Raw genomic sequence first — 27223 nt, forward strand, 5'->3', positions numbered from 1 at the left:
CCCTTGCTGAGCACTGGACCAGCATTAAAATATATATAGTTGATACACCTTTATTTTATTCATTTATTCATATGCGGTACTGAGGATCAAACCCAGTGCCTCACCCATGTAGGCAAGTGCTCTACCGCTGAACCACAACCCCAGCCCCCCTGGACCAGCATTTTTAATGGGTGGCTTAGTCTTAATTTTCTTATCTGCAAAACAAGGTAACAGGGCTGAAAGCTTTCCATGGGCCTCAGTGGCCACAGGCCCTTCAGGGCCCAAAGTAGAAGATTCTAACGCTGTATGAGGCTAACTGTCCAGGATGGGAGATCGAGGACCTGGGATTTGTCCACTTGGAATGAGAGACACCATTCTCTGAGTTCATGCCACCTTTCTTTATTTGAAACCAGTAGGAATCCCCCTCTGCATTGTGATCTAGACCCCATAGGTGGCCCTGCAGCAGGGTACAGGATTCTTCTGTCAGAACTACAGCTCCACAGACCAGCAAGAAATCTCTTTTCCTGGGGGCCCCTCTTGGTAATCCAACTTGAGCTCTCTGGAATGGGTAGATGACAAACAGATGGACAGATGATCAGCAAATCTCAGGTGTGGTTAGAAACAGAGGGGGACAGTTGAGGATAGGAGCATGGAAGGTGTGCAATTCCAGAGTCCCTTTAGCAGTCTCTCGAGCACAAGTCAAGACCCAGTCACCCAAAATGTTACCCATGAGACCCAGTGTGTATGGTCTCCAGGGTCTAGGGCTCTGAGAGTTGGAGGTGAGAGCATGGAGAGTCCTACTACCCTCAACCAATCTTCAGGCTGGTGTACTTTCTGTGGGTCTGACCTGACCATCCTTTGTGGGGTCAGCTGATCCAGACTCACCTACATTATCAACCTTTCAACCGTTTCTAGTTCCTAAATGAGGACAGAAGGAGTGGGGTTCTGCATAGTCCAACTCTCAGCTTCATGGTCCCCCCCAACCCTGGTCAGGCTGAGTGGCCTGCTTGTGCTGAGTCACCTGGTGGCAGAATAGTCCTTTCCCTGAACCTTCAGTATCCGTATGTTGTCGTCTGCCCCTTCTGGTGTCTCCCACAACACGTCCTGGTAAAACTGGCCTGAAACGTAAAGGGTGGGTCTGTGAGGGATAATGACAGAGAGCCTGGGAAACACATGGCGGTGAGGACCACTGCCTGTTTGGGGGCAGAGGGGGTTTCTGAGGATGTCCTAAGACCAGGCTGTGGGTAGAGTACCTAGGGTCCCATTGATGTGGCTGGAGAAATGGTCAGTGTCCCGCAGAAGGAGCAGGAGACCCTTCCCAGGGTCATCCAAGGACAAGAGGCTGATGGTGACTTTGTCTGGACCACTGAGCATCAGAAGCCCTGTCTTGTTCATGGTCATCTTTAAGCTGTGGAGAAATCCAGAGTCCTGAGCAGGAAGGAAGAAATACTTGCATGCAGCCTTAGCAAGCGGTAGGGAGTAGGCTGGAGCCCACTGGGAAATCAGAGTGTCGTGGTGGAGGTGGGAGTCTCTTAAATCTTTTGGGCTTCAGTTTCCTCATTAATAAAATATGACCAAATTTAGCTCAATGATATCCAGTTTCCTCGGCATTATTTATAAAATAGTGGGTGCCTTCCTTTTGGATTGCTTAAATTTGTTTTTTCATGAATTTGTTTTATATGATTTAGGGATTTCTCTCTCTCTCTCTCTCTCTCTCTCTCTCTCTCTCTCTCTCTCTCTCTCTCTCTTCTCTCTCTCTCTCTCTTGTGGTACTGAGGATCAAACCAGGGTTATGTACATGTTAGGCAGGTGATCTACCTGTGAGCCACGACCCCAGATTCCAGTGGTTTTCTCTGATGTAACTACTCTGTCCCCTCTGTTTATGGTTGGTACCTCTTTCTTTTGAAAATTAGTGCTTAATCATAATTGTGGTTTTTTGTTTGTTTTTGTTTTAGTACCAGGGACTGAACTCAGTAGCACTTCCACTGAGCCACATCCCCAGCCCTTTTTTATATTTTATTTAGAGACAGAGTCTTGCTGAGTTGCTTAGGTCCTTATTAAGTTGCTGAGGCTCGCTTTGAACCTACAATTCCTCTGCCTCAGCCTCCTGAGCTGCTGGGATTATAGGCCTAAGCTACCATACCAGTGTTATTGTGGGTTTTAACATCTAGAGGGTAAGTGTTTCCTCATTCTATCTCCTATTTTGCAGGGCGGGGGTGGGGTGGGGTGGGGGCAGCACTGGGGATTGAATCCAGGGCCTCACGTATAGTGGGTGAGTACTCTACCACTGAGAGAACTTCTTTCATTTTATTTGAGACAGGGTCTCTTGTAAGTTGCCCAGGATAGCCTCAAACTCACGGTCCTCCTGCCTCAGTCTTACCAGTAGCTAGAAAGCATGCACCATCTATCTTTCTTTTTACTTAAAATAATCTTTGCCATTTCTTGTCCTTTTGATTTCTTTATGGATGTTAGCTTCCCTGAAGCTTGTGGAATAAGATCCTGCTGTCACTCAGAGGTTAATTTAAATGGAAGTGCCCTAAACGCATACTGCACTGTGGATTTGATTCAATCTAAAAGGTGTCTATTTTTCTTCATGTGTATCTTCTGTAGCTCATGAAAGCATTTGGATTTTCGATCACTAGAATGAACAGGAATTCTTCATTTGGCTTTTTAGTGTGCATTTCCAAGACACAGAAATGCTCTCAATGTTTGTGTGGGCATCAGATAACAAAAAACTTTAAGGTTTTGTATGAAATCAGGAAGAATTTTGGAAAACCTCTTAGGTTTTCTGAGTGTGAGCTCATTGACAAGTGGAAACAAGGCCCTAACAAAGGAATTGGAGAGGAAGCAGAGGTAGCAATGGTTAGGGTTTTCTTTTATTTTCTTTCCTCCCTCCCTCCCTCCCTCCCTTCTTCCTTCCTTCCTTCCTTCCTTCCTTCCTTCCTTCCTTCCTTCCTTCCTTCCTTCCTTCCTTTCTTTCTTTCTCTCTCTCTCTTTTTCTCTTTCTTTCTTTATTTCTTTATTTCTTTCTTGGTGGTTACTAGGGATTGAATCCAGGAGGGCTTAGCCACTGAGACACATCCCCAGCCCTTTTTGATATTTCATTTAGAGACAGGGTCTCATTGAGTTGCTTAGGGCCTCACTAAACTGCTGAGGCTGGCTTTAAATGTGAGATCCTCCTGCTTCAGCCTCCCAAGCCACCGAGGCAGGAGGGATTACAGGCGTGCGGTGCCTGGCTAATGGACAGGGTTTTCTATACTAGGGAAAAGATGGGTTGTGGCAAAAGCCTGGGTCTCAGAGGACATAGCTCACAGAAGGGCAGGGTCCTTGGCCTCTCTCCAAGGTCCCTCATGACTTCTAGAGCTGGAGGACTATCCTGGCCCATGACAGGGCAATCATGCCTCCCAGAAGAAGTCCCATTTGCCTCCATTAGCTCCCAGCTGCCCAGTATGTGACCCTGGATGGACAGTGCCTCCTATACCTCAGGATTTGCTATCACAACCTTAACAGATAGAGGATTGCCACCCTTCACTGGGATGGGGGACACTGTCCCATCTGATGGTGCATGTTCCCCAAGTACATCCTCTCATTGGGTTCCTCCATCCCCTGACTCAGGGCTAGGATGATCGTCTCTAGGTATTAGTGAGGAAACTGAGGCTCAAAGGACCTAAATGGCCTATGCAGGGTCACACAGGATTAGCTGCAGAGCCAGCTCCAAACTACACTGCTTCCTGCATGGGATAGTGGCCTGGGTTAGGCGTGAGGGGAATCAGGTCCCCAGGACAATTCTTTGGTTCTTTCAGGGACACAGGGATTTGGAGCAGGGCTCTCTGTGTCTCTTCTATGAACGCAGTCCACTGCAGAAGACTCATATCCAGCTCCTAACCATTCCCAGGTCTGTGGCCTCAGGCCACTGGGAAGCACCATCATGAGCCAATAGGGTCTGAGAGGTCAGTGATTGAAGACCCCAGCCTGAAACTTACCCAGGCAACACTGAGTATAGCGTCTCCTTCCACTTGTAAGCAGAGTTTCTTCGGTTCCGTGTCACTACCACGTGTTCAGGGGATGCATGAACATGCACCTGGGGGTTCTTGAAGGTCACCTCAATCCAGTGGAAACAAGCCTTCTCTGTATTATACTGGCCAGTCACCTCAATCCCTAAGAAAACCAGATTGGAGAGGTAAAAGCCAAGGCTTGGGCATTGGCCAGAACAGAAGATCCTTCCTTGACAACGTCCCTGCCAGAGATTGTCCTTCACCAACAGTTTTCTTCAGGAGGGCCACACCTGCTCCTCAGCATCCACACATACTGCAGGCCTGCTTTCTACCATCTTTTTACTCACACCTTAGTCTCACATCGTTTTGGAAGGGCCCCCAAGTCTTTGGTGACAGCCACCCTCAGTAAGACTTTTCTTTTGGGGTACTGGGGATTGAACCTGGGGCGCTTAACCACTGAGCCCCATCCCCAGCCCTTTTTTTTATATTTTATTTAGAGACAGGGTCTTTCTGAGTTGCTTAGGGCCTCACTAAGTTGCCGAGGCTGACTTTGAACTCACGATCCTCCTGCCTCAGCCTCCTGAGACCTGGATTTAAGGCATGTGTCACCACACCTGGCTTCGGTAAGACTTCTGAGAAGGCCTCTTATCTCAAGTCTCTAAACTTTCATCAGATTTCTGGAGTGTTCCTGTACCTGGGGTAGCTGCATGTCAAGGATAAGATGGAAAACTGGGATCCCTGCCCGCAAGGAACACACAGACACCTGGGCCTGGGTGAGGAAGCAGGAAACCATGTGGTTCCAGGAGGAACACAGGAGCTGTGGCTGTCTGTGAGTATTCCCGAGCAGTGTGTGTTCCATGCCTGCCCTGTGACTCCACTCGAACAGGGAGGCCCTTCCAGGGTAGGGGTGGACCTGCCTCCTCCCCCCACTGCCCTCCTCCACACCACCAGGGTCCCATAGAGAGAAGCTGCTCTGTGCTTTGCAGACACTGGTTCCTACAACTGGAGCATCACTCCTGGGTGACCCTGTATAGTTCCTTGACACTCCGGCAGCTCTGGCCTCCTCCTCTGAGTTCTGAGCACTGACCACAGTCTGCCCAGGTCATCCAGACCTGCAGAGGGTATCCAGTGCAAGGCCTTTGGTGGCTGTGGGAGCAGGTTTCTGTATCAGGGCACAGGGCATGTGTAAACGCTGTGTGCATCTCCTTGGGCAGGTGGTGAGTGGGCATGAGTAGTGCCCGGGTCTCTCTGGGTGGATTACTAGGAGTGCACCTCTCACCTTGGTCAGGGTCTGAGAGCAGGTTCATGGGCTCCTGGGAGTGCTTGATGTTCACACAGAGCCTGTCCATGCTGGGCCCAGGCAGCGTCAGGAGGACAGGAGGAGCCTGGATGGGGGCTGGGACAACCAGAGCTAGTTCCTGAGGCAGGGAGAGAAGTGGGAGGGCAAAGATGGGAGAGGTACTGGGAGAGCTGGCAACTTACCTGAGGGTGGAGCTATCGTCACAACTGGTCCTAAAAGAAAAAGAAGGGAAAGATGTGGGTTCAGGCAGCCCCTTCCTAGGAAGTGGGGGTGTCACAGGATAGAATAGAGGACAAGTGTGGCTGGGGCTCCCTCTCCACTTCAACATAGAGAAACCCCATTTCAGGTTCATGGAGACCCCCAGAACTCTCCCTTCCCACGGTCTTCCAGTTAGGACAAAAAGGGGCCCTGGCCTGGAGATACCTTTGTTTTGAATTTCCATGCCATGCAACAAAGATTTATGGGGATCCAAGGGAATCAGTGGTGGCGCTGAAGTGGTCATCAGTGTGTGGACATCGAGGAACAGAAAGGAGCAGAAGTCAGGGCTGGGAGCAGTCTCCAGGCCCATGGGCATGCCTGCCAGTGGCCACCCACCAAACTCCAGTGAACTCTGCCCACTTATACCTGGCCTAGCAGGGCATAGGGTTAGGGGAGATGCTGAGGAAGTCCAGCCTGGTTAGTGGCTATTTTTGAGTCCACATTTTGGCATCAGAAAAAGCATAAGACCCAATCAATAAATGGGCCAAGGAACTGAACAGACACTTCTCAGAAAGTGATTTACAATCAATCAATAAATATATGTAAAAAATGTTCAATACTTCTAGCAATTAGAGAAATGCAAATCAAAACTACTGTAAGATTTCATCTCAAGTCAGAATGGTGGCTATGAAGAATACAAACAACAATAAGTGTTGGCGAGGATGTGGGGGGAAAAGGCACACTCATACATTGCTAGTGGGACTTCAAAATGGTGCAGCCAATATGGAAAGCAGTACAGAGATTCCTTGGAAAACTGGGAATGGAACCAGCTTTTGACCCAGCTATCCCACTCCTTGGTCTAAACCTAAAGGACTTAAAAATAGCATACTACAGGGACACAGCCACATCAGTGTTTATTGCAGCACGATTCACAATAACTAAATTGTGGAACCAAACTAGATGCCCTTCAGTAGATGAATGGATAAACACAACATGGTATATATGCACAATGGAATATTATTCAGCAATAAAAGAAAACAAAATCATGGCATTTGCAGGTAAATGGATGGACTTGGAGAATATAATGCTAAGTGAAGTTAACCAATCCAAAAAACAAAATGCCAAATGTTTTCTCTAAGAAGGCTGATTCATAGTGGGGTTGGGAGGGGGAGCAAGGGAGGATTAGGTGAACTCTAGATAGGGCAAAGGGGTGGGAGGGGAAGTGAGGGGGGATAGGGGTAGGAAAGACAGTGGAATGAGATGAATATCATTACCCTAAGTACATGTATGAAGACACGAATGGTGTGAATATACTTTGTATACTACCAGAGATATGAAAAACTGTGCTCTATATGTGTAATATGAACTGTTACATGCATTATGCATTCTGCTATCATGTATAACAGATTAGAATTAAAAAAAAACACAGAAAGGAACAACACAAGGGTCCCCTGTTGGCTTTGGGAATGGAGGAAGCTTCGCCTTCCTAGAGGGTTCCATCAAGAGTAGGGGATTCTATCTAGTGAGAACAAAGGACATAGAAAATTCTGTTTCAGGGACAAGATGCCTGATGTTCCTAGCTGGTGGGGGGAAGAGGTGCTTCAGGAGGGAGAGTATTGGTAACTGTGCTCCAAAGAGCCTCACTATGAGCCCTCTTGGCCAGTCTATGGCCCTTTTGGGGCGCTGGATCCTCTTTGAAAGGAGCATGAGAGGCTATTCTGTCCAGGATGGTGACCTGACAAACTAGGGACAGTGGAGAGAGACAGGACAGCATACACTGGAGGAAATGAAATGCTAAGGGCAAGGCACAGGGGTGGCTTGTCAAGAGCTGGGCAGGCAAGGGCAGACCCTCAGGAGAGCCATGCTCCCAACATGGATCCACCCCTGACCCTCCCTCTGGGAGATCCTAGATTGACCCAGCCACCACTTACATGCCCTGTGGCAGTTCCCCTATGTGGCTTATCTGTGCTTTCTCTCTCCCCACTATGACCATCTTAGAGAAACCGAGGCTCTCCAAGGCTCAGAAAGTGGCTTACAGAATACCAAGTCCTCCATGTTCTGTAAATGGGAGAAATGAAAAGGATCCCCAGGTGGTCCTCTTTGTACTAATCTCTCAGTAGAGTCAGCAACTCTAGCGCCGAACCTTTGTGGGGAGTTGGAAACTATTCCTTTGGGGAAAAAAAATGACATGTGTAGTCTACCCTCAGTATCATGGGTTCCCCCAGCTAGGGCTCAGGGACTCCATGCCAGCAGTGGGCTGTGGAGAGGGCAGGTGGGCTCCCCTCACTCTATATCTGACCACTCTGGGGAGACTCTCCCGGGGTTGGGAGACAATCAATGCTGGAATTCTTTCCCGAGAAGGTCAGACCTTCCCCAGGCAGTGCCCTCCCACCAAACTACCTTGCTTACTGAATCCTCTTCTTCTGAGAAATCCAGAGCCGTTACCTATTCAGACACACCTGAGCATGAGCCAGGCAAAGCAACCTCCCTCCATGGCCAGAGGCAGAGCCCAGTCCATGCCCTCCCCAACCCCTCCGCTTAGATACCTGTTATTCTGGACCCTTGGAGTCCTATGCTGAGTCTGTAAAGATCGTAGCCTGGAAGTCAGTGATACCTGGGTTTACTCCTTGGATCCACTTCCTGGGACCCCAGCTGAATGCGCTTGGGCAGACACCACCACCCCTGGCAGCAGGACACAGTGGATCTTACCCAGGCCAGCCTTTGGGCCTACTAGCCCTTACCTGTATTGATATTCTTGTGTCTGTTATCTGGATAAAATACACATACAGAGAGGGAAAGTGAGAGAGAGAGAGAGAGAGAGAGAGAGAGAGAGAGAGAGAGAGAGAGAGAGAGAGAGAGGGAGAGAGAAAAGAGGAGGACACTATCAGGGTGGTTTTGATCAATTTGAAGAGACTGTTTCAACTTGCTTCCCAACCCCAGAACTACATAGGGGAAGTGAATCTAGGAGCCAAGGAGACCTGGCCAAAGTTTTCTCATCAGTGAAACAGGATGAGTCTCTCTGGGTTCCTAGGAGTCTGTGGATACAGGGGTGGCATCTTGGCTGGGACATAGGGGAGGGGTGGGAGAGGATACCCGGTAGATGCTCTGCTGCCCAGGAGGCTGGGACACAGGTCCCACACTCACCATCTTCCACAGGTTTCTCAGCAACTTGAGACTGTTCTTGGCCTTCGGGTTTGGTGACCACCATAGAGGTGAGAGGAGTGACAAAGTTGTAATCAAGTGACAAATTCAGAGCTCGGTCTTTGAGGACCTGTGATTCGGCTTCTGATGCTGAAACCCTGTAGTTTGAGGATGTCAGAGCTCAGGAGTTCTCTCCATGCCTGGACTAATTCCCTCGCCCATTGGTACCCTTTTGGGGGTTCCCCTTGGGAGAGTGTAGAGCTCAGACACAATACCCCTCCCCACATCTAGGAAGTGCCCCGTGTTAGCTGCGCCTGCTTGAGGAGCAAAAGGCTTAGGGAGTGTTGATGCTGTGTGGTCTGCCTCAGTGGCCGGCCATGGTCAGGGCCACTCACATCTGCTCCAGCTGTTGCTGGATAGTCAGGTATGCCCAGAGTCTCTCCATGAAGTTGTGGAAAATGTACTTGGGGCTCTGAAACTCCTCCTCCTGCTTGGCCACACTGGACTTAGTTTGGAAGGTGACATTCTGCTTGTGCTAGAAAGAGAGGCCCAGCCAGGTCAAGAGCAATGAGGGCCCAAAGTCTGCACCTGCCCTGTACTTCAGTGCTCTTCTGTGAGAGACCTGACTAGAGCTGGGGCAGGTCCAGTTCACTGACCATAGGGGCCTCATTTCCTCTGGAGGGAGCGTAGGGAGGGGGTTTAGCAGTGCCAGGGTCTCTGTCACAGAGACTCCAAGGGTGAGAAGAAGGCCCCCTGTCCCAGCACAGCAAAGCAGGTGATAAGCCAGGACCTAGGCCAGCTGACCTCTTGGGGGAAAGGGTAATAAGGATTAGAACTAAACCTCAGCCCAGTGTAAACACAGCAGCAGGAAGAATTTGCAAATGCATGAGAAACAGAAAGGATCCCCAGATGGGCACAGTAATCCCAGCGGCTCAGGAGGCTGAGGCAGGAGGATCATGAGATCAAAACCAGCCTCAGCATCTTAGCAAGGCCCTAAGCAACTCAGCAAGACCCTGTCTCTAAATAAAGTTCAAAAAAGGGCTGGGAATGGAGCTCAGTGGTTAATTACCCCTGGGTTCAATCCCCAGTATAAAAAAAAAGTGTCCCCAGACACAACCCACCTCACCCCAAAGATGAGAAAAAAGGACAGAAAGGCTCAGTCTGTTCATCTGTGGCTCTCCCTTGTCCAACTGTACCCTCAGACTGTTGGCATGAGGACTGGAGGGGATGGCAATTAGGAAGGAATCCCTGCTGTCACCTCGTACTCTCAAGAATGGTGAGGGGGTGGAGCACAGAGTGCTGAGTGCCCACATGTGCCAGGAACAGCAGGTGCTCTCATGAGATTCTATGTGGTCTAATTGAGCCTCCACCATGAACTCATGCAGCAGGGGTTGGTCTCATGCCTAGGAGGCCGAGGGGAAACCTGAGGCCCAGGAAACATGGAGACTCATTCAAGGTCAATCAGCTGGAGCTCAGCAGGGCTGAGATTTGGGGCAGAAAGGTGGAGGCTGCCCCAGCTGCCCCTGTCCTCACCATCTTCCCCTTGACTATGGCTGACAGCACATCAGGGCTCTTGTCTCGGAGTTTGCCAGCCACCACCATCTCTGAGCCCTTGAAGAAGAGTCGGAAGTTGTCCTGCGTGACCTCTTCCACAGCATTGCTTGGGTACTGGAAGGCCACTGTTGTCAGCAGGGGGTTGGCCACCTCCTGGTAGAAGTCCTACGGGATCAGGGGAGGGGTGTCACAAAGGCCTAGGCTGGGTCTGCCTGGCTCTCTGCAGCCCACCTGGGGCACACTGGCACCTGTAGCTGCAGGGCAGAATCTGAGTCCTCATAGATGCGCCGAGCCAGGCCGCCGTTGTCCAGAGCCATCTTCTCCAGGAAGGCGTAACTGACGTCAAAGCCAAAGCCCAGGCAGAAGAGGCTGTACTGGCCATCTATGGCTTCCTGAACATTCTTTTGGATCTTTGTGGGATTGATCTCCCCTGGACCCATGGGTTTGGGAAAACAATGAGAATATTGAATCAATATTATGAATATTTCTGAAACCTCAGATCTAGAGGCTCCTCGGTGAGCCCCATTCCTACACCTGATTATACAGCAAGCCGGCAACAGCCCCAGCTGTTTTCCTTGGGCAGGTTCCCAGAATGGCCAGCAGTGCCCTCACCCATGGTGGGGTCGCCATCAGTGAGCAGGATGATGAGGGAAACACTCCCTTCAGACAACAGCTCGGCCTGGTTGTCACTCTTCAGCCGCCTCACAGCCGTCAGCATCGCCTCATTGATGTTGGTCCCTGAAGGGCACACACTCAAGGTGACTCCCAGGCGGGCACCCTCGAGCTCCCGGCTGCAAGGCTGCGGAAGCTCTCACCTCCTAATGCATGGATGCCGGCAGCATATCTCTTGGCCTCGTCCACGTTCTCAGTGGAGGCTGGAACCAGGTGTGGCTTCCACTGGGTCGCTTCACTGCTGAAGGTGATGAGGTTGAACTGGTCTTTGGGGCCAAGGTCACTTAGGATCTTGATGAGGGCTTCCCGGGTCTGGTCAGGGGAAGAGGAGACGAGGTGGGGGGCTCCGAGGGAATTCCTGAGGGCCCTTGGGCTGGCCTCCAGGACTGGTTCTGGGATGGGGACACAGTGTAGGATCTGCAGGGTGAGGCGGCCCCATGCCAGGGCCACTCTTGGCCCCTGGAAGCTCCCTACCCAGGGTGATGGAGCAGGTAGGGTCTGCCTGTTGGACCAGGGCGAATGGCATGAGGGGCTTGGGAGTTTCCGGGGCCCATAGGACTGACCTGTTGGATTTTCCGGCCACTCATGGAGCCACTCTTGTCAATGACAAAGACTACATTCTTGGGCATTGTGGGCAGACCCTCGGGGGCAAAGTAGTGCACGAAGTAGCCATTCTCAATCTGTGGCCAGAGAGAGATGCACCCAGTTGATCAGAGCTGCAGTCCTGCCCTACCTACCCCTCTCAAGTCTCTTGATCTCAAACCCTTGGGGTTTGTTCTCCTTGTTCCACACCTCCATCTCCATCCTACCACTAGCCTCCCCCAAATCCTTGCCATCTTTCAAGGCTCCGCCCCTTTTTTGTAGAAGCCTTCCCTGCTTGTGCACAGCCCACCACAACCACCCCAACTTTGCTTCCTATTTGTTTTGGTATTTGAGGCAGCTTATGGTATGCTAAAAGGTTAAGATATAATAAACCTGAAATCCATGAAAATAGAAAAGATTTCACAATAAGGAGGAAAGGGGAAGCATAATGATGCTAGAAGTTTGTATTAGCCTCCTGGCAGCAAAGGCCAAGAGGGGAACCGCATAAAGCAGCTCTTCACAGAGACAAACACTTTCTGTCTCTGAAAGGGAATAGTTTGAGGGACAACACAAATAAACTGCCTATTTTCTGTCTGCACCAACCCCTTGTGCATACAAATAAATAAGGGTCATTATTCTCCTCTTCTAGAATGATCTAGCTCTGGGCTTTTAAGGGTGGATGGACTTCCAGGTTGCCAGGTTCTTGCCTGGAGTCCACTTACCTGAATGGAGCCTCCAGAGAGGGTTCGGGTCACATCGTAGCGGACAATGAAGTTGCCATCCAGGACTGTGTCCTGCTGACCTGGAGACTTTTGCTGCTGGGACAGTGTTGGCTTGAACAGGATGTGAGCCTAGAGGAACAAATGGCTGAAATTGGGACTAGTGGCAAGGCCATGCCAACAATACCCTCCACTTCAGTATGCTTATAGGAAAGTCAGAATTCCAGGATGCAGTCTGGGGTCAATATTCCAGGGGCCTTTCTTTCAGGCTGGGCAGCCTGAGAGAATGACCTGTTTTTGGAGCGAGGCAAGCAGAGGCTGGGCTCAGAATGCGTGTGATCCAGCTACCAATTCCTCTCTGCTTGGTTTCAGGGTTCTCCCACCACAGTCTACACCACAGACTCCAAGTCCATGTTCCACAAATCTTGGGGCTCCAACAAGTGTCCATCCTTCTCCAGGTCTTGTCCTCCTCCTCTGTCTGTCCAGCAGTAGCATGGACACAGATCTCAGAGAACCCTCCAGCTCAGAGAATCTGCCCAACTGTCCTGTACTTGGAGGCTCCAGCTCACAGGGCTGGACTGAAGGCAGGCCCCTGGGTCCCCTCTCCCCATTGAGCCATGACAGGCCCACCTTGGTCTTGTTCTGGGAGACAGTGAGGGCATCTGCTAGTTCGTTGGTCATGAAAGAGCTTTCTGTCTCTAGGAAGCTGATGCCCTGAGGCTCAAAGATGTGAATGTCCATCTGGAAGGGAAGATACGGGTCACTAGGTTAGCTGGGAGCCTAACAGGAGGCCAAGGGCAGGGCCATCCAGAAGCCTCCCAGAAAGAGGCCGCACAGGTACCTGCAGGTGCTTCACCACCTGCTGGGGTCGCACTTTCAGCAGCAGCTCATACACCCCCAGATGCCGCTTGAGCAACTCCTCATACACCAGCTCAAAGGTGACCTTAGCAGCGGGAGCCACACTGACCGACACCTGGAACTGCTCCATCTTTCTCCCGGTGGCCCTGGGGGAGGGGGCCATCAGGACTGCACCTCCAGGCCACTGGGGGTAAGGCTGCTGGAGGTGGGAGCAAGGCTAAGGGTCTCTGCCTGTGGCCCCCTCCCTATTACAGCTGCCCGCACCCGGGCTCACTTGACAAGGCCGGCGCTCTCTCCTCTGGCCACAGCCTCACTGTACTGCTTCTGGGCTGTGGCCTTCTCCTTGATGTTCCCTGGGTAAGTCACACCATCGATGATCCTGGGGGCAGGGGACAGGAGCTGTCAAGAGGCTGGTGGGGCCTCTTGACACTGTGGCTCTTGCCTTTGCCTGAGCCTCCTGCCATTTATTTATTTATTTTGGGGGGTGGTGGTTACTGGGGATTGAACTCAGGAACACTCAACCACTGAGCCACACCCTCAGCCCTATTTTGTATTTTATTTAGAGACAAAGACCTTGCTAAGTTGTTTAGGGTCTCGCTAAGTTGCTGAGGCTGGTTTTGAACTTGTGATACTCCTGCCTCAGCCTCCAGAGCCGCTGGGATTAAAGCGTGTGCCATTGTGTCCAGCTTCTCCTACCATTTATTATGCACCTACTGCATACAAGACCTTGTACAGGATGCTGGGTGAGGACTCCACCCACCCCAGACCTGCTCAGAATTAGTAAATATGCATTTTATTGAAGGGACAGGGGAGGATAGAAAGGAGGCTGGATGTGGAACTCTCTTCACGCTTCCAGTCTGGCCCCATCTTCCAACCTGCCCCTTCCACCTCAAGGACTGTTCCAGAGGAACCAGTCAATTACCAGCAAGAGTTTTCTGACCCGCACCTGTGCCTAGTTCTGTGTCTAACCGCACGACCAAGATGGAGCAGGAGGGGGACATGGGCCCGTAGGCTCTGATACCTTTCCCTGCAGCTGCACCCTCTTCCTCCCACTCAGGGCAGGCCCTCTGGAGGGAGTCTGGCACCTCTGGAAGTAGGCTTTGGACCAGTGGTGAATGAGAGTCCTGGGTGTGTAGACATGACCCCAGTGGCTATTTCTCTGGAAGGAAAATGATAACTCCAGAGGCTCCTTGTCCAGCGAGTAAGAAGATGTCAAGTAAATATATGCCTATTCCATCTGGGGCAGTGTGAGAGGGTGGGAATGTGGAGGTTGCAAGGGAGAGGGCAGCTGGATGCATGGAGCGGGCATTCCCCTCCCACTTCCCTGCTTTTCTTGTTTATAATGGAACTCTGGGCCAGGATGGGACTGGGGCATGAGGAACTTGGCTCCTCCTGACCAGGTCGGGGAGCAGGGAACGCTGCCCTCTACTTCCCTATCAAATACAGGCACAAAATCTGAGGCCAAAAAGAGGTGGTGCCAATCCTGGGCTCTCAGCAAATGGGATGATCTTGGCTCATTGGAGCCTGGCACAGCCTGCAGGGCTCCTGATGCAAGACCCAGGGTAGGAAAACTTGGGCTGGATGGGCAGGGAGAGGGAGGAGCCAACCACAGAGGTCCCGCCCCCTCCCTCTCTGCTGGGCCCAGCTCTCCCTCTTTCTGGGAGGAGCCTCTCTCCTATCCTCAACCACTGCTTTTCCCAGAGGCCAGGACAGAGAGAAGTTATGCTGAGTTTAGCAAACATTGCAAAACTGTGTTGGGAAGGGTGGGGAGGAGAGCAGAGGACAAAGTGAGGATTGTCACTAACCCTCTGTAGGAAGCCCAGACCTCTCCCGAGGTAGAACAGTGGACAGTTTCCTGCAGTACCCCTCCTTAACTTTACTCTCCATGACGGGCAGCCCAGGGGGTAAGGAAGATCTCTCTATTCTGGAATCTGCTTTTGGTGACTCCCTCCTGCCTGGTTCTGGCTCAGGATGCCCCAAGCTTGCATTCTTCAAAGGCAAAGATGCAAAAATGCCAGGGGTCCTCAGCCTGCTACCCAGGCAGCACTTGAAGAGGAGGACTAGATGGCAGGAAAGACAGATCACATCCAGGAACAGTGAGCTCCTTGACAAAGCCCCTGCCCCCTGTGAGGCCTGCAGGTGGATCACACATATCCTGGAGTGGCTGGCTTCTGGAAGAGATGTCCTGGGGCCCAGAGGAGATGGAGTAGCAGTGCTGGGTTGTGGGACAGGGAGGAGGGTAGGAAGGCACCTACATGGAGAAGTTGGTGATGAAGGCTTTCTTGGGCAGCTCCATCTCAAAGATGGCCTCCTGCGCTTCCTCAGCCTTGTTCACTACCCGGCTGGTGACGACTGTATGGGCAAATCGAGAAGAGACCTTGGAGTCCACTGTGAGGCTGTAGATTTGGATGCCATTCTGGATCAGCAAAGGGAAAGTAGGTCAGAGTGTTTCAGTGCCACTCATTTATGCAACACTTTGAGAGGGAGCCTTGACCCTGGCTTCAGACCAACCTCTGCTCCTAGCCTAACCAACTTGCTGATCAGGCCTCAGGCCAAACTCAGGGAGATATTTCACATATGAACATGCATGGAGAATAAGAGACAGCTGCAAGCTTCATTCCCCACCCTATAGCACCATGGGCAGGGACCATGTCCATCTTGTTCTATGGAGGCCTACAGCACCCCAGAGGGAACAGCAAGCAGGTGGGGCAGCACCCCAAGAAACGACGCATGTGCACACATGCAGAGCCTCACATTTCCCTGTGTGTACCATGCTCAAGCACACACCAGTGTTGCTCAGCTGCATATGGCTGCACATGTGTGTGTTTTAGCACAGAAGTGCCAAGTGGCTCATTGACAGCCTGTTAGCTTTGTGCCCTGCACACTACAGAACACTTTACAGCTATTAGGAGCTCAGTTTACACAACAATCATCTGAAAAGAATCTGTTAATACCCTGTTTTACAGATGAGGAATCTGCGGAAGAAAGCAGGAATCTGCGGAGGAAAGCAAAAAGAACTTCCCTGAGGGTCATTCAACCAGGGAAAGGAAGAGCTGGGCTGGTAAAGCTGCATCCCTACCTACCCAGCTCCACTACCGGTCCCTAGGAGCAACTGGTTACACCATATTCCCTCATCTGTAAAAGGGAAATAATAAGATCATCCTTCCTATTAAGCAGGGGTGAGGATACCCATAAGGCCCTGGGGGTAGAGCTGTTTCTTTGCATACACACACGGACCCGTACTCCTACTTAAATGCTTGCATGCTCTCAGAGGTTCTCTCCCACTTTGCAGTCATGTTTTCTCTTTTCCCAGCTCATATGCATCCCTCCCTCACCCCCAGGCACCCATGAGGACCCCCTACCTTTTGTGCCGTGGCAGTCTGAAGGACAGCCAGCAGCAAGGGCAAGACTAGCACAATGCTGCCGATGTGGGCAGGGACCTTCATTTTGGCTCCAGTGCCTGCCTGCCAGGCTGCTTCTGAACCTGAGAGCAGATGGGAAATAAATTAGTAACTGCTCATTGCTCCGCCCCTGCGGGGGCAGGTTCTGGGAAATTGGGATCTATAAGCCAAAACCCCCAGAGGCCTCCGATAAGCAGGCAAATGACCAATGTCCAGTGAACTTTGGCTGGGGGCAGAACATATCCTGAGGAAAGGCTCAGGGTGGAGTTGGGTATTGGTGCCCCTTCTTTAGTTGGTTGGGGTGTTGGGGGACAATCCTCTACCACTGAGCTACATCTCTGGTCCTTTTTATTTTTTATTTTGACCCAGGGTCTTGCTAAGTTACCCAGGCTGGCCTTGAACTTGCAATTCTGGGTTATGGGACAGGGAGGAGGGTAGGAAGGCACCTACATGGAGAAGTTGGTGATGAAGGCTTTCTTGGGCAGCTCCATCTCAAAGACTCCCCATTAGCTGGGATTACAAGTATTTGCCGTCACACGCAGCTTTTAAATTGGGTTTCTTTTAAAATTTTTATTTGTTTATTTTGAAGTACTGGGGATTGAACGCAGGGCCTTGTACATGCTAGCAAGTGCTCTACCACTGATGTATACCCCCCAGTCCCTGGGACCTCTTTTTTTTTTTTTTTGGTTCTGAGGATTGAACCCAGGAGTGCATTTACCACTAAACTACACCTCTGGCCCTTTTTATTTTTATTTTGAGACAAGTTCTCACTAAGTTTCTCAGGGTTCTGCTGAGTTGCTGAGGCTGGCCTACAACTTGTGATCCTCCTGCCTCCACATCCTGAGTTGCTGGGATTATAGGGGTGTCCCACTGCCTGGGGCTGGAACCTCTTCTAAAAGGTCCAGAAGCTCCCTAGGTACCACGACCCCTCAAACCAGTCATCCCACCAAGTTTCATAGTGTTGGGGCACACAACAGTGAAGAGGAAGAGGACACTCTCCATAACCCCCATCCTGGGAGAAAACAGGGAACTGGCCATTTTAGGTAGATTTCTGGGTAATGGGGGCCTGGGAAGTGCGGCTGGGAAGTGGTGGCCCTGAAGGCCTGAAGAGGCCCATAGAAGTGTGTGAGAGGCCCAGGCAGGATGAATAGGAGGTGCAGAAGCCCTTAAGCCCTTCTTCTTCCTGGGTCTCAGGCTGCTGTTTGGGCTCCATTAATCTAGCCAGGGTCCTAAGGATCAACCCCAGCTGGGCCCCAAAACAAGGCCTGAAATTTGACAGCACACACCAAGAGCCAAAGAGATGCACAACCCATGGCCCATGGTAGTCTACTGAGTTGAGCACAAGAGCCAGCTGCATAGAGTGCTCTTGAAGCAGGTGCATGAGCAGGGTGACGGGTGTCCTCAGGGGGCCTGAGAGGGCACAACACTGATGTTGCCAAGGCCGTTAGGCAGCTAGTCCCCAGGGGTGGGTTAGGTGGGGTTCTTAGTGTCTTTTTTTTTTTTCAATCCACCTTTAATAAAGTCAAAGTGCTGCTTTTATAATAAATAGCAATAAAAATTGAACAAATATTAGGTGCTCTGAATGCAGCTGGTGTGTTCCCTGGTGGTTCTAGGGAGGTCAGCTCCTGAGTCTGTGGACACACAGGGGTCAAAATGAATCATCAAAGTCCGGCCAGGTGCTCAGTCCTGGGTCAGAGAATGATACCAGTGACTCAGTGATACCAGCTGCTGTGGGGCCCACACAGTGCCCTGGGGCAGTAAGAGGCTTTCAGAGGGCTGGGGCAGTGTCTCTGCCATCAGCCCTTCCTCAAAGCTGATGGCATCTGGCCCTGGAGAAAGCCTCGTAGACTTGGGAGTGAATTCTGTGGCAGCAAGGAAAACTTCCTTCTTTTTCAGCACAGCTATGGCCAGAGCGCACCTCTGTGCACATCCATACCGGTAACCCTTTTGGCTCTGCATAGGATTGGGGTTACACAGGGAGACATACCCCTTTGGTATATGGGAAAGAGCCTCCCCAAGGGGCTCAGTGAGCAAGCCCAGACTCTGTTCCCACAAGATATCTGCTCTCCCGGGGCACAGGGCTTCGCACACACAGGCTTAGCCTGGAGCCCGAGCTATATAAGGAGGCCAAGCTGGTCTGGAACGTGGGAAAGGCTCTCTGCAGCCATCTCCCCCTGCTCAGGGGACAGGAGGGGCTTCTCAGTGGCATCAGCCTTGAGCCAGGCACTGTGATCCCAGGCCCTGCCAGTCCAGTCCCAGGAGGAACCTATCAATGATCCTGCCATCACAGCTAGACAGGCCTTGATGATCCTTGAATCTAATAGTTCCATGCACACTGGGGACACTCCAGCTGAGATCCTGGTGTTCCCATGCTCCAGATAGCATGGGGGAGGAGTAGAAAATAGGAGGCTCACCCTGTTGTTTGGAAGGGGAGGAAGTAGCTTAGGAAACTACGTGACACTGGCCAGGGAGGAACTTTGGCCAGGGAGGAACTTTGGCCAGGCTCTCTCTTTGAGGAGACTTTGGATCATAAGGGAGCATGAAGAGGGTACAGGAGGAGTGGGCTTTGGAACCTACGCCCCACAGGCCTTGGGGTCCTTGGATGCATCTTAATGGATTCCATGTGGGGAAGGGAAGAGCCCCAGATCTCCAATGACTTCACTGTAGGTGGTGTTGCTATGACCTCCTTTATGGAATAGCTCAGCCCCCCTGTTGTATACAAGGGGAAGCAGGATCAGAAAAAGGGGAAGAGGCTGGTCTAAAGTCACACAGAAGGTTAGCACCATGTCTCTAAGTCCAGATTCTTTCTAGTACATCTCAGTGGCCCTAATGTCACATGCTTCATCCCCTGGGGCCACCCAAGAGCCCGGGGAAGGGAACAGAACATATTCCCATGCCCTTTCCCATTCCTCACTCTCCTCTGCAGTTAGTAGCAGCCATGGCCAGTGATCAACCAACACCCTCCTAATGCTGAGGCCACTTGGGCATACTCTTTATTGGTGTTTCCAAGGTTCTGGTGCAAAGGGTCAGGGCTGTGGGACAAGGGCGGCGGTCCCAAAGACATCTGGGAAGAAAGACATATTCTGGCATTAAAAAAAAGTTCGTGGGAAAGGCTCCTGTGTCCAGGTGCTCGGGGTGGAGGGGGCGCGATGAGCACTTCTCAGCCAAAGACACTCTTGGCAGGTCCAGCTTTGGGCTTCTCAAAGACAGTCTCAGTGCCTGTGCGGTCACGGCTGAACACAGATGGGGCGACCGAGCCAGCTTGCTCTGTGGGAAGGAGGTAAGGGAGGTACCGTTAGGGACCAGAGCTGGCTTCCTCCTAGGGAAGGCCCCTTGTATTGACAGCAGCCCCTCCTGAGCCCAGAAGCTCTGGATTCTCAGAAAAGAACCCTTGATACCCACCCCACAACAACCATAACCCCATGTCAGATTGCAGCCCACTTGGAGGACACTTACCACACTCCCGCATAACCTGGTAGGTCTTGGACTTGATTGCCTGGTTCTTGGCCAGGTTCCCTCGGGCCCCCTTCAGGTCTTCCTCCTTCACAGGGGGACGCTTCTTCTTGATGGGGGCTTCTGGAGCGCCAGCCTTGGAGAACCCAGAGCTGAATTTTTTCTGAGGCCTCAAGGCAGAGACCCCTTTCCTGGCTCACTGAGCTCAAGCAGGTTCAAGACCCATTCCTCTTACAAGAAGTCACAGTGATACACCCCCGCCCCGTGTGTCTCCCAGCCCCCTTGGCCTGACCTGCATACCTGCTCTCACCCACACACTTGGAGTTGCTGGTGGCATAGGCCACTGCAGCCTCATACCGGTCTGTCTGCCTATTCCTGAACAGGACACAGGAGAAAGGGACTGGCTTTGAGGCTGAGCAGCCCCAGGAAATTTGTTGAGTTCCAAGACCTGATATTGGATGGCAAGTGGTCTCTTAGGGATTGTCCCTCTCCAGAAAAGCACCAGTATTTTTACTTAGTATGTCTTTGGAAGGGAATGGGTAGACAGTCCAGATGTCCACAAAGTGACAGTTCAAACTTGACACTCATCCTTGGAGCAGACAACAAGGACAACCCTTATTGGCAGGCTAAGACTATGTGTCCTTCCAGTGCTGGGACATTCAGAGTCAACCCCAGGCGCCTGTGAGTCTGAGGCCTTATTCCTTTCTAAGCCCTGGGGGCAGGTGCAGGGATTCCCTCCCTTAGCCTGGGCTAGGCTGCCGGGACAACACGGCCCCTATAAAGATACACCCCACTGGGGAAATACATGGACACAGAGCTGAACACCTAGAGGCACAGCCTCCAGTGTGTGTGTTACACACACACACACATACTACACGGCTACAGCTACAAACACAACTGTACACACTGGGCTATATAGGCAGCTCCCTCACACACACACAAAGGGACATGTAGAGGTCTATAAAAGGACACACCCATCTCCCACCACCCCTACTAACAAACTAGAGAATAAACAAAGTCAAGGTGAACAGGGATTCACCAGGAGCTGGGACGTCTTCCTCAGGCCTGGCCTCCCCAGGGCTATAGTGCCTCCTGTTTATCCTTGGATCTTAGCTCAAGACAGCTGCCAAAGATGAGAGTGTCCAGGTCTCCACCCTGACTCCCTTTGGTTCCAACACAGCCCATGCTGGGCCCTCCTACCTGGGACATGGTGGGTGCTGGGCAAGAGATGACTCCCTGAAGGTGCCTCTGGCAGACAGCAGCGAGGCAAGAGCTCTGCGTGGAGCCTGGCCCTCTGGAGCTTATATAGCCTGCTGGCTCGTCCCCGTAAGTCACTCCCCTACCTCCGACGGGCTCTCCGATGATTCAAGTCCACACAGCCACTAGCTTCAGAGTTTATTCTCGGACATGATGGGGACAGCAGCCCTGGCGAAAGCAGACAGCTGGGGAGACCCTGCACCCTCGGGAACAGCTGCTCTACTTGCAGGTGGGAGGTGCTGGCACTAATGGCGACTGGCTGTTTATGAATGTGGGTCTAGGAATGTGTGTGACAGTTTGGCTTGTCTGTCTGCAATGGCCCATCCCAGTGTAGGGGGCTGTCCGTGAGGAGAGGGAGGGCCCTGAGCCAGGTTGGATGCTCTGAGCTTGTTTTTCTCTCTTCCGTTCCTTCCTGTGGATTTTAGTGGGAAGTGACTTTCTATTCCGAGCAGCAGCAGGGCAGAAGTTTCCAGTGTCTGGTGCTTGAAAGCATTTGCTTAGGGTGAGCTCACAGGGCCATCATGATAGACTCAGAGCAAGGGGCCACTGCTGGCCCACAGATGGGGAAACTAAGGCCAAGGGGACCCTGGGGGGCTGCTCCACCAGATTTTTGTGGATAGCATCGTCCTCTGCCCAGTTCTGGCGCATGACCTTGGAGACTGGCTCTCCTTCTAAACTGAAAGGGAAGAAGCAAGGTAGTGGGAAGGGGGGCCCAGGAAAGACCAGAAGATGCTTGACATGAGGGTCCCATGGACAGTCTCTGTCTGGGATAAGTCAGGGGTGGGGTGGGGCTGACCAGCAGGACAGCTTAAGTGCTACAAGAGTCCTGGGAAGGAGTGAAGCCCACCCCAGGTATTGAGCTGTGCAGGGGACAGGCTCAAGGACCTCCTGCAAGGTGACTTGGTTCTCCTCTGTTTCTATCACCCTCATCTTTGTAGGGGAAGATCCCCAGGGCCACACAGCAGGGCTCTGAGCCTGGGGTGATTGTGGGGAGTGGACATGATCCCCACCAGAGCAGACACACCCCAGTTCCTTTCCTGTTTGCAATGGAGATTATTTTTATCTTGAAGGCTCTAGCAGATGGAACCCAACCAGGCACTGACATTTGGTTATTCCAAATGCCACTCCACTGGTATCATACCTTAAGCCCCACCCCAATCCCTACTCTAGTCTCGGTCCCCAGGAGGCCAATGTGAGGATGGCCAGGCTCAGGCTGAGATGAGTGCTAACAGGAGGAATGCCAGGACTCCCAGGGGCAGTGCAGGGCATGCCAGGCCTGGCGAGGGCCCTTCCACCAGCATCAGGGTGCCAGCCGGGGCTTCAGCACTGCCCCACAGCTGGCTCTGCTCAGCCCATGGCCTCTGGGACAGGATGTGGGGTGCTCCCTCCTCACACCACCTCCCAACATGGCTCATTCCTCTGGAGGTAGAGTGGCTTAGTTTCTCATTAGCAAGGAAGTAGACACAGCAAAAGCACGTTTGATTTCTTTCCTTGGCAGACTGGCTTCACTGCTGCATGGGGCGATGTGACGTTCCTTCTCCTGCAGCTTCTTGGGGAGCCTTCTAACCCACCGGGGACATTGTTTTAAACTCCATTAATCTATTTCAACCCCAGAAAAACACACAACCAACAACCACAAAAGTGATGGTTTCTTTTTTAAAAAACTGTTATAAGATGTCAAACTTTATTGTAAACCATTTTACAATATAAGTACATCATCTTCCCTTTCATTTCAAAACTGTGTTTCTGTGACTTGTAACACCACTGACGAAACACCCTTGCTGGGATGCCGGCTGAAGTGGCCACGGTTCTGCTTACATAGGTCTGATTTCTAGTAAACTTCATGAAAAGAAAATCAAATTGAAAACAACCAAGCCAATCAATGAACCAACCGACCTGCCCACCCACCTGCCCAGGAGCTCAAGGTGCTCAAAGCAAGTCAGACCAAAAGTCTCTCACCAGAAGCATTGCCCCTTGGGGCTGTCAATGTCTTACAAGGTAAAACAGAGCTCTGCCTCTTAGCTGGAGGGTGTGGAACTTCTAAGAGTCAGCCTCGAGCCCTATGAAGTGGCTGCTCTGTCTGGCCAGCAGAAAGCCCCCAGGGCAACCTGTCTTGACTTGCTGCAAAAAGGTCACTGAAGTGCAGTCTGGAGGGCTGAGCAAGCCCTGCTCCCTCAGGGTCCTGGGCCAGCCTTCAGATGTGGACCCTGGTACACTGATGAAGGGAAGTTATGACTTGCATTTGAGCCTTTTTATGTTCCCTGAAGAAAGAGGCATGAGAGGTGACATTAACCTAAGACTCCCTGTTACCAGGGAGGGCACAAGTGAAAGTTGTGGCAGGAGGCCATCACAGTGCTCAAGGGCTGAGGGGCCACAGACCCTCACCTTGCACATCTTCAGGCTGTGTGGACTGAGAAGCCACTGCCACCCAGGATCTCATCACCATCTCCCTTGCCATTGTCAATGTCCTAATGACAGCCAAAAGGAAATAACAGCAACAACCACCTTTTCCAATCAAATCACAGTTCTGCCATATTGGTTTATTTTCAATAGTTACAAGAAACCTGTTCCTGACCTTGACTTCAAGCTTCCATCGTGGGTGGCTTGGCCAAGGTTCCGATTTGGACAAATCAGATTGACCGTATACAATATTCCGTCAGTATCCCATCATTTCTCAAGCACGGTGACGCCTGCCATTAGCCAGTGAAGGGCTGCACCTCGTAAGGCACCTCGGAGCAGGTGGTGAGGAAACTCATCCCAGGGAGGGAGGACAGCTCAGGAGGAAGTCCTGACCACAGCTCTCTTGAGTTGCTTTCATGGGAGAGTGTGCCATGTAAGAGCCCCAGTGACTAGAGAGCTGAAGGCTCTCCCAGGGCACAGGAGGATAGGAAGGCCTAACACGTGATGATGCCACACTGTCCAAGCCCGCACACCAAGAGGCCCCTGGGATCAGACAGACTCCCTGTTCGACCTCCACCCTTGTCAGCCAGTTACACAGCTGCAGCTTGGAGACTCAAGCCCTTATTAACAACAATCAGGACACAGGACACCACCAGCACTTACTTGCTACCTCTGTCCCTCAAGCTCACTGTTCAGTGGATGCTGGGACAAGCGTGGATATGAGATCCTCTGAGGTGTACACAACCCCAAGTTTCCTTCTTTTACAGACAGTGGTCCCCTACCCCTGAACCTGGTTTGGAAACACTGGGAACTCAAGACTGAACATGAAGCTTCAATTCAGTGACAGTCTCCCCAGAAATGCCAGTCTTGGGTCTTGCCAGTCACAGTAGTCTGGGGATGGGCAACCCAAGAGAGCCCCACTGGAGACGTGGTAGGGAAAGACCACAGTCTTCTCTCTCACCAAAGAGAGTGAATGAGAGCAGGAACATTGTGGGACCTGGGCAGGCTCCATCTCGCTCACTGCCAGCCTGTCCCCTCCTCTGGCAGCGATCCCCACACTGGTGGAGTCACCTCCTACTGCACAGCTACAGTCCCTGTTCTTCACAGTTGTCCGCATTCCTGGAGGAAGAGGGTCGGAGAGGGCCTCCCTAAGCTATTCCACCATGTCCAAGACAGGCAGGACCACGAGCAGCAGCAGGCGACAGTTCCAGGTGCCTGGTTCAACAGTCTGGCTCACATACCACAAACACATTCAGACCCATTATGCTGAAGTAGAACATGTTTTTACGCAGGTTTAAAAAGATGGTTCTGAGTGGAATGGCCTCTGTGCTTGTCTCACTTGTTGCCCGCATTATAGCAGTGTGGTTTTCTATTCCTAAGGGTCTGTGGCTGCCTCTTGGCATGACAAACCACTGGGCAACTCCACCCTGCTGCTTCCACAGCAGGAAAGTGCTGGGCTCAGCCAGCTCCACCTCTATTCAGCAAACTCTCCGAACCACAGGGGTCTGTGGCCAGGCTGAGGAGCAGGTGCTACCATGTGAGGAGGGGCTGCAGCCTCTGGATTTAGACAGCAGGTTCTCTCACCTCTACCTGCCCACCCCAGCCACCATGCTCTGCAGAGTGGGGAAGTGGGGACTGAAAACAGGCTCGTCTGGCCATGTGGATGTTCTCCAGACTTCCATGTAAATGAGCAGATAACAGCAGGTGACAGGCACCAGAACAGGATTGACTCTGCAGGCTGCTGTAGTAGAGGCTGAGAGGCTGGGACTATTTTACACTTGAGATCTGGAAGCTCTGGGGAGAGGCAGGGAACAAACACAAGCAGCCCATGCTCTTGATTCCTCTGGACACAAAAACCTAACTCTTAGGCTCCTTTACCAGTTAAACCAAGACCTCTAACCTGCCAGCAGAAGTGACTGGGGTCCTGGCAGATCCCCTCCTGTTCCACACACTCTGAGGCACGCAGATCCACCTTCAGACCAGCTGCCTCATGCACAGACCTGACCTTCCACAACCATGGGTTCTGATTCCAGGCAAAGGCCGTCCACCTTGCCCCCTGGGGTCACTTGCCTCATCTTATCGTAGGACATTACCTAACAATATCCCAAGTAGAAAAACTCTTGACTTCTTCCTCCCACAGCTCATACCCCATGAAAGGCAAACAAATCCATTTCTTTGGGGATTAAAAAGAGTTTTTAAATACAATAGTATGAAAATATAACTTAAAAATATAAAAGTCAAACAGCATACGGAAGACTTAAAAATCTAGGTTTTGCCCATTAGTCCCATAGGTACTTTGTAGGAAATAAACACATACTCAAAAAACAGTTAACACTGTCATAGCTCATAAAACCGGCTTTAGAAATCAAGAGTTACAAAAGCCATTTTGAGTAAGAAAGCATTCCGGTTCCAACTTGGTCAGTGAGTGACTTTAGCCCCAAGCACGTCAAGTGTCCTCGCTGCCTGCAGCCTTGGGGAGAGACCCACCCGCGGTCTGTGCGGGCCTGTGTTTTCCTGTACCGCACCACCCGGTCAGACACAGGACAGGGGCTTCGGGGTCCCTCACAACACTGTGCAGGACATCAACAAACAAACAAAGCTCTTTGCTTGCATATTTGGTCAGTGTTTGTAGTGCAACTGAGCGGGGACCTCCAGCTGCCCATGGCCCCCTTGGGTGCTGGTTCCTGTTCCCTCTTTTTAAGTCACAGTAGTCTGGGGGTGGGCAGAGAGTGGGCAGAGACAGCGAGAGGAGTGGAGGTAGAAGAGGAGGGGCAGAGAGAGGAGGGAAGGGATGACGCTGTGGGGTGACCACCTGCTGACCCAGCAGCTGGCTGGCCCCAAACTTGTCACCCCCAGCATGGAATGTGTCATACAGGCAGCCCGAAGCGGTGCTTCTTTTTCTTCACAGGCTTGAGTGGGGTCAGTCTGCGGAGGTCCTCCTCCACGTCGGACTCCTCCATCTCATCATCGGCCGAGATCAGGATCTGGGCAGCGGAGAGGCACGGCTGAGACGTGGCAGCAGCCCTTCTGCGTTTGCCCTCCCTGGACCCCAGGCCCCGCCAGGAGGCCTCAAGTCTTGTGCTTCTGTGGAAGATGGTGACAGGGAGGCCCCCTTACACAATAAGACATGCTGGCCCACCGAAACCAGCACTGAGTTCACAGACCCCCCACCCACCCGCCTCTATGCCAGTGCTCCTCATTTCCCCATCTAACTCCAGCTGCACCTAAACCAACCACACCTCAGCAGAGACCTGAAGCCCAGGGTCATGCTGGCAATAAGAAGCTCAGCCTTGACACACGGAGTCCTAGGGCCTTGACGTTGCCTTAAATACAGGAGAAGCAAACTGAAAAGCTGCAGGGGAACATGACTTCCTACTCCAGGGACAGGGTAGTCTCATCAATTCTCCCCTGGACTGAACCCTTGAGGGCTCTCTGCTTCCAATCTCGGTCCCCTGATTAAACCCTCACTGGCTCCCTACTGCTTATACAAGCATGTCCCAGGTCCTCAGTCTACAGCACAAAGCACCTGCTCATCTAGCTCACACCTCGCCTGTACCTCACACTGCTTGACATTCCATTGTACACTCTGGAATAAATGCTGCTCTGGCCACAGTGAATTTCACATTATTATCCAGATGCCAAATGACTTGACTGAATGCCCGCCAGCTATTGCATCTGTGCTTCTGTGGAAGACAGTGACAGGGAGGCCCCCTT

At 51.8% G+C, this 27223-nt stretch overlaps 3 protein-coding genes and 1 long non-coding RNA gene across 10 annotated transcripts in view; 1 reads left to right on the forward strand and 3 right to left on the reverse strand.

The window, feature by feature from the left end:
• Window positions 1-372: 372 nt before the first annotated feature.
• Window positions 373-16471, reverse strand: Itih4 (inter-alpha-trypsin inhibitor heavy chain 4). 6 transcript variants are annotated; one of them, XM_026388632.2, is made up of 24 exons: window positions 16361-16471; window positions 15254-15414; window positions 13273-13377; window positions 12982-13144; window positions 12771-12881; window positions 12144-12272; window positions 11403-11519; window positions 10983-11151; window positions 10780-10905; window positions 10416-10597; window positions 10147-10332; window positions 9009-9148; window positions 8617-8771; window positions 8214-8240; window positions 8019-8069; window positions 7882-7917; window positions 7509-7640; window positions 5698-5763; window positions 5457-5486; window positions 5254-5370; window positions 3963-4137; window positions 1233-1387; window positions 1001-1097; window positions 373-538 (listed from the first exon to the last, which is right to left on the reverse strand). In XM_026388632.2, the coding sequence occupies exons 1-24, from the start codon at window positions 16442-16444 to the stop codon at window positions 469-471; spliced, it is 2784 nt and encodes a 927-aa protein (XP_026244417.2). In that variant the 5' UTR covers window positions 16445-16471; the 3' UTR covers window positions 373-468. The 6 variants fall into 6 exon arrangements, with proteins under 6 accessions (XP_026244417.2, XP_026244416.2, XP_026244418.2 ...); XM_026388631.2 differs by having other exon boundaries at window positions 7873-7917; XM_026388633.2 differs by lacking the exon at window positions 7882-7917.
• A 2893-nt stretch (window positions 16472-19364) lies between these two features.
• On the reverse strand, window positions 19365-21166 carry Mustn1 (musculoskeletal, embryonic nuclear protein 1). Its single transcript, XM_026388528.2, has 3 exons — window positions 21053-21166; window positions 19856-19988; window positions 19365-19666 (listed from the first exon to the last, which is right to left on the reverse strand). The coding sequence occupies exons 1-3, from the start codon at window positions 21059-21061 to the stop codon at window positions 19560-19562; spliced, it is 249 nt and encodes an 82-aa protein (XP_026244313.1). The 5' UTR covers window positions 21062-21166; the 3' UTR covers window positions 19365-19559.
• An 83-nt stretch (window positions 21167-21249) lies between these two features.
• On the forward strand, window positions 21250-27126 carry LOC113182587 (uncharacterized). Its single transcript, XR_003300761.2, has 2 exons — window positions 21250-21338; window positions 26418-27126. It is a non-coding gene; the product is annotated as an uncharacterized LOC113182587 (long non-coding RNA).
• Window positions 26218-27223, reverse strand: part of Stimate (STIM activating enhancer) — a 47560-nt gene continuing 46554 nt past the window's right edge. Inside the window, exon 8 of one of the 2 annotated variants that reach the window (XM_026388527.2) lies at window positions 26218-26493. In XM_026388527.2, the coding sequence (XP_026244312.1) occupies window positions 26377-26493 (117 nt within the window). In that variant the 3' untranslated portion in view covers window positions 26218-26376. The remainder of the gene's footprint in view (window positions 26494-27223) is intronic. The other variant, XR_013343359.1, reaches the window with a different exon arrangement.

Source organism: Urocitellus parryii, chromosome 3 (genome assembly GCF_045843805.1).
Source record: "Urocitellus parryii isolate mUroPar1 chromosome 3, mUroPar1.hap1, whole genome shotgun sequence".
In the NCBI taxonomy this organism is placed as follows: Eukaryota; Metazoa; Chordata; class Mammalia; order Rodentia; family Sciuridae; genus Urocitellus; species Urocitellus parryii.

Bases quoted from the DNA above. Each gene is read 5' to 3' on its own strand.
- Mustn1 (XM_026388528.2), bottom strand. The intron at 19,667-19,855 runs GTAAGTGTCCTC...TCCTTCCCACAG, and splicing joins CCAGGTTATGCGGGAGTGTG to AGCAAGCTGGCTCGGTCGCC.
- Itih4 (XM_026388631.2), bottom strand. From the start codon at position 16,444: ATGAAGGTCCCTGCCCACATCGGCAGCATTGTGCTAGTCTTGCCCTTG. The intron at 12,273-12,770 runs GTGGGCCTGTCA...TTGTTCCTCTAG, and splicing joins TCTCCCAGAACAAGACCAAG to GCTCACATCCTGTTCAAGCC. The intron at 8,241-8,616 runs GTGAGTGTGGGA...TATTTTATCCAG, and splicing joins TGAGAAACCTGTGGAAGATG to ATAACAGACACAAGAATATC.